We start from the raw sequence: 4729 nt of genomic DNA, 5'->3' as shown, positions 1-4729 counted from the left end.
CACACTCACTCTCCTGACATGTCCAGCTTCCTCTGCTTTTTTTGAAATAAAAGGGCAACTTTCACTTGGAAAGTGTTCACATCAGTCTGTTTTATGAAATTCCATTTAGTTCAAATTCTCCACTCATGTCCACGGCCATGTCCTCAGTTTACATCTCACAGGGATCCACTTCTGCTCAGATTTCCTTAAAACCTGGGTCATGTTCATTCTCACTCTCCGTCCCACTCAGTACCTCCTATTGGAGCCCCTGGGGCTGCCTGGTGCTCATCTGTCAGGTGATGCCCTCAGCTGAGGAATGAGGGGACCCCGGTCCTCAGGAGGAGGGAGGGTTGGGTGAGATAACGAGCACCATCTGGGCCCATGGAGAGGACACATGGAAGGCGCTCAGGGAGTGTCAGGGGATGCACAGTCCCTGACACGTCCCGGGATGACTAATTTAAACTGATTTCTTCCCACTGGACTCTCTTTTGCATCTCTGTGGATTCTCACACCCCCAGCCAAGACTCACCACACTGGCTCAGACACACTCCCTGTTGCTCACTTTCCGGGAGTCCAGAGCCTGAACCAGGCACCAGGTAAGAGGACAGAGTGAATGCTTCTCGTTTCATTAATATTTTCCTTCACCTGGTGATTTCTCCCTGCTGTCTACCAGGTCATTTGTTTCTCCCACACCTTTTCTTTCTTATTCTCCTCATGTCTCTAATTTTTTTTCCCATTTCAATGGACCAGAACAGTGATGATATTGTGACATTCAATCTCTCCCAAATCCCTATATAATGTTTTTCCTTTAAATTAACATGTACAGATATATGCATTTATATCATTTGTCTTATTATGTGTGACTGTGTATATCTGGTGTGTATACTACATAGGGTGTATATACATGCAGTAGATCATATAATGATGCAACTTTTGTAAATTCTCTAGGTTTAGTCTTCCTGATTCTTTCCTCTCATCAGCTGCTGTCACCTCTGTCTGGTCTCACCTCTGTGCCACATGGGCTGCCACCCTGCCAGGCCCTTCCATTCTCATCTCCTGTTAGAACCCAGCTCTGATTTAACTTTGATTCTTGTAATCTCTGCTCTCCCCAAAGCTTGGCCTACACACACTGCTATTTCCTTGCCTTTGCCTTATCTACCCGGAAGCTATTTGTGTTTCTTAATCCTGTGTTTCTTGAATATTGTTGTGAATTGGCAATGCCTTTGACTCCTGACAATCTTACCGTTGCTCAGTAATGTGGGAAAGATCAAGAAAAAAGAAAATATTAAAGTGACTCTATTGGCTTCCCCTCACCCTTTGGACTTTCTTCTCCAAGGCCACTTTCCTGATTTGATGTCCTCTGGGTGGAAGAGAAAGTCACAGTAAGATTGTGGGTGCCAGTGGATCCCATTGGCTGTGGTTTTATTTTCAGAGCTGGTTTTAGAGCCCTCCCTGGGAATGAAGAACCCTCCCGAGCTGGAAGCTGATGCACTTGAAGGCTCAGCAGACAACACACAAGGGCGTCAAGTCATTGGCCAGATTCATGCCTCCAGTGTCCTGAAACCGAAGATCATCAAAAGAAAACTCCCGCTCAGCAAGTGGAGACTGGCATGCAGATTCCTTGGCCTGCAAGCTTAGGGTGCAGAGGTAATCACATCTATGGCTGATAGCTGCACTCCTTAATTCTCTGTCTATGGTGACAGCTCATTCTCCCACTGCTTTTTCTCACCCGTTTGTTCTCTCCAACAGCTGCTCTAACCTCTGTCTGGTCTTACCTCTGTGTCCCATGGGCTCCCACCCTGACATGCCCTTTCTGTCCCCATGTCCTCTTTGCTCTCTGAACTCTGCTCTATTCCTTCTTCTAGTGTCTTGACAGTCCCTCTCATGGCCACAAGAGAGCCAGGCCTCCTTGTCCTCATCCAAGTGCATAGTTTAAGCTGCTGAACACAGGGTCATTTGCCTGGAATCACACACTCTCTTGGGAAATTTACCTTTCCTCCCCTCATCCCCAACTCCATTGCCTCTTTCTGCAGAAATCATTGCTTTAATACATCATTTACACATCGATTTTCCTTTTGAGTCTTCTTTTGAGAAATCCAACTAAGTCAACTCCTAATCATCACTTGTTCCTCTGAATGAGAAGTGTTAAAACTACGCACAAAGAGCCCCACGTAGGAAACAAAATTAGAACCAGAGTCACGGGTGGGGGTTCCCTACTGGCCTGGAGTCAGGTTAGTCTTTAGCCCCAGATGTGCAGCCTAGTGTCAATGGGGATCGAGTTGTCAGGGTCTCAGTGTTCTCACCTCATGGACTCACTTGAGCTGACGTTAACTGGGGAACACTTATGACATTCTAAAGGGACATCAGTTCTAAAGCACGTGCAGAGGGCAGGACTTCAAAACTGCATACATCATGAGGTTCACCATTGCAACCTCTCTCCTTTTTATTCTCATTTCCACTTCTACAAGTCCAGTGAAGGGTCTAAAATGCAAGTCAGATGCATCTTGAGGCCAGTGTATATGAGAGAGCATTTTATGAATTAATATTGAGAAAAGTGACCATAGGACCAGCTTTATGCATACGCAAGATGACAGACAAGAATCTGTCTACAGGACAATGTTTGCTTTGGCCCAGCCCAATTGATAAGAGAGAGATTGAACTGAAATTGTCAGGGAGAAGGCTACAATCCATGGAACCACTGGGAACAAAGCCAATTCTGAGAGAAATGGGGAAAGAAAAGAAAATGATGGGAAATTGGGCTGGTCCATTTAGTATCTCTAAATCCTGCTGCCATGTAATAAGCACCTGGTGAGATTTCAATTGAGATGAATGCCTCGAGCTCACACCTTGAGATTCTCACCTACATGACCTGGGGTGTGGTTTGAGCATCTGTAGTTTCAAATGCTCCCATGTGATTCTAATATGTGACTAAAAATGACAAGGACCCGTCGTCTACGATGACCTCAGGTTACCAACATGGAAGTGTCACATACGTGTGGCTACTCCACAGAAAAGGCTGAGTATCCATCATTCTTTGATGGGATCTGTATTCCCCTCTCAATAGTACTGTTTGTATAGCATAGAAAAAATCAATAGGAAAAACAAGAAAATTAATAGATTAGACTTTTAGCCTCTGCTGGAAGCACACTTGCTCAATTTTGAATAAAAGATAAGAAATAGTCAGTATGTTAACACCTAATGCGAAATAATACCTCCCACATTACATATACTGGAATTTAGTATTTTCTTTTGCATTTTAAAAGAAAACTTCCACTTTACATTTTCCCACACCCATTTTATAGCCCACTCATGGGCTCACCACTGCAATATGAAAATTTCACTTTTGGTCAATTATTGTCCTTCTGCAAAATCCCCAAGGAGAACTCATTGGTCTCACTTTCCTGAAGAGAATACAATAACAAAGTAAGACTGAAATTCTGCAGGAGATTGTGTATGAATACTTTTTCGTACTTTTTCATGCCTCTCTTCACACTGACATAAAATATTAAAAACAAACCTTTCCCAAAATGTACTTGGGGAAAACAGTAAGTGGGAGGGGAGAAACTAATGCCTTTCACTTTGTACTTCAGAGTTTTCTTGCTCTAGATATTGAGAATGTTTCTAGAAATGCCTTAAAGTGGAACCAGATGCGGAACAACTTCAGGGCATTAGGGAAAATAAGTTGGGCCATGGTTACAGTCCCAGCTCTCTCTTTCCTAACTCCATTTCGAGTCGCTCTTTTTTAAATTCCGTTTCTTTCCTGATTCCCCTTGGACAAATACTTATAATTATATTTGTTTCATTTAATTTTTTTTAACCAACCAAAGAAGCAGAAGCAACTTCATATTTATTTGTAAAACCATATTCCTGTCCTAGCCAAGGTGACCCAACCGCTTCTCGTGACTTGATACCTCCAGATTGCAGCCTTTCCTCTCGCTTTCTCTAATCTTTATTGAAACGGTGTTAGTGGGTGGATTCTAATTCTGAGGTCATCAATAGCAAGTTGTGTGCCCTTAGTTCAGTCTTACCCCTGTGGCATCACTACTCCTCTGTTGTAAAAGATGGAACTGGACGTGGATGTTGTCTGAGGTTCCTGCTGCTTCTCACATCCAAGGTTCTTCCCATGGCCCTCACGTTCCTCCCTAGAAAACTAGGACATGGAGTTGTAAGGGGGTGCATTTCTCTGCAAAGGGTCCTCTTCTTCTGCTCCCCTCTGTTTCTTGGCCAGCATCATGGATGCTGAGCACATCCTCACGGGGAGGAAAAGCCATCACTCTGCTCCAGACAGAGGGTACCAGAAGGAAAGGGGCTGATGTCCCCTGCTGCTGGTTGGGCATAGGTGGGGTCCTTATATCCTGCACCCCAGGCTGACTGGAAGTTCAGGGAAGTTCAGGAGTGTTTTCTTCTCATTTGTGGATGGCACTTCCTCCTTCCGTCATCCTGCGGCTCACCCTTCAGTTCACCCTGCCAGCAAGAGATCAGTTTGCCCCTGATATATCTCTACTTAGCAATCTCCCCAGACTCAGTCATCAGGAGGACGTGACAAAAATGCTCATTTGATTTTTTACTCTCTCTGTCCTACAGATACCAAATACTGCTGGAAGGATGCAAAGGATGGAAGGATGTCACAAAAAGTAGTTTTTCCACTTGATGAAAACAACTAAAACAGCAAAGCAAGTTCAAATCCAAACACAATACTGCAGGGGTCCTTCACTGAGGATTGAATTTTAGACACAGAATACTCTTGATG

The 4729-nt window shown here is 44.1% G+C and overlaps 1 protein-coding gene across 1 annotated transcript in view; it reads left to right on the top strand.

The window, feature by feature from the left end:
- Positions 1-1617, top strand: part of LOC105534261 (neuroblastoma breakpoint family member 4-like) — a 30131-nt gene extending 28514 nt beyond the window's left edge. The window contains 1 exon segment of the mRNA XM_011972947.1: positions 1412-1617. Coding sequence (XP_011828337.1) covers positions 1412-1617 — 206 coding nt within the window.
- The last annotated feature ends 3112 nt before the right edge of the window (positions 1618-4729 follow it).

The sequence above is a fragment of the Mandrillus leucophaeus genome, unplaced genomic scaffold (assembly GCF_000951045.1).
Source record: "Mandrillus leucophaeus isolate KB7577 unplaced genomic scaffold, Mleu.le_1.0 Scaffold1322, whole genome shotgun sequence".
NCBI classification, from domain to species: domain Eukaryota; kingdom Metazoa; phylum Chordata; class Mammalia; order Primates; family Cercopithecidae; genus Mandrillus; species Mandrillus leucophaeus.
The sequence above is the reverse complement of the archived record's forward strand: the minus strand, read 5'-3'. Positions and strand labels throughout refer to the sequence as shown.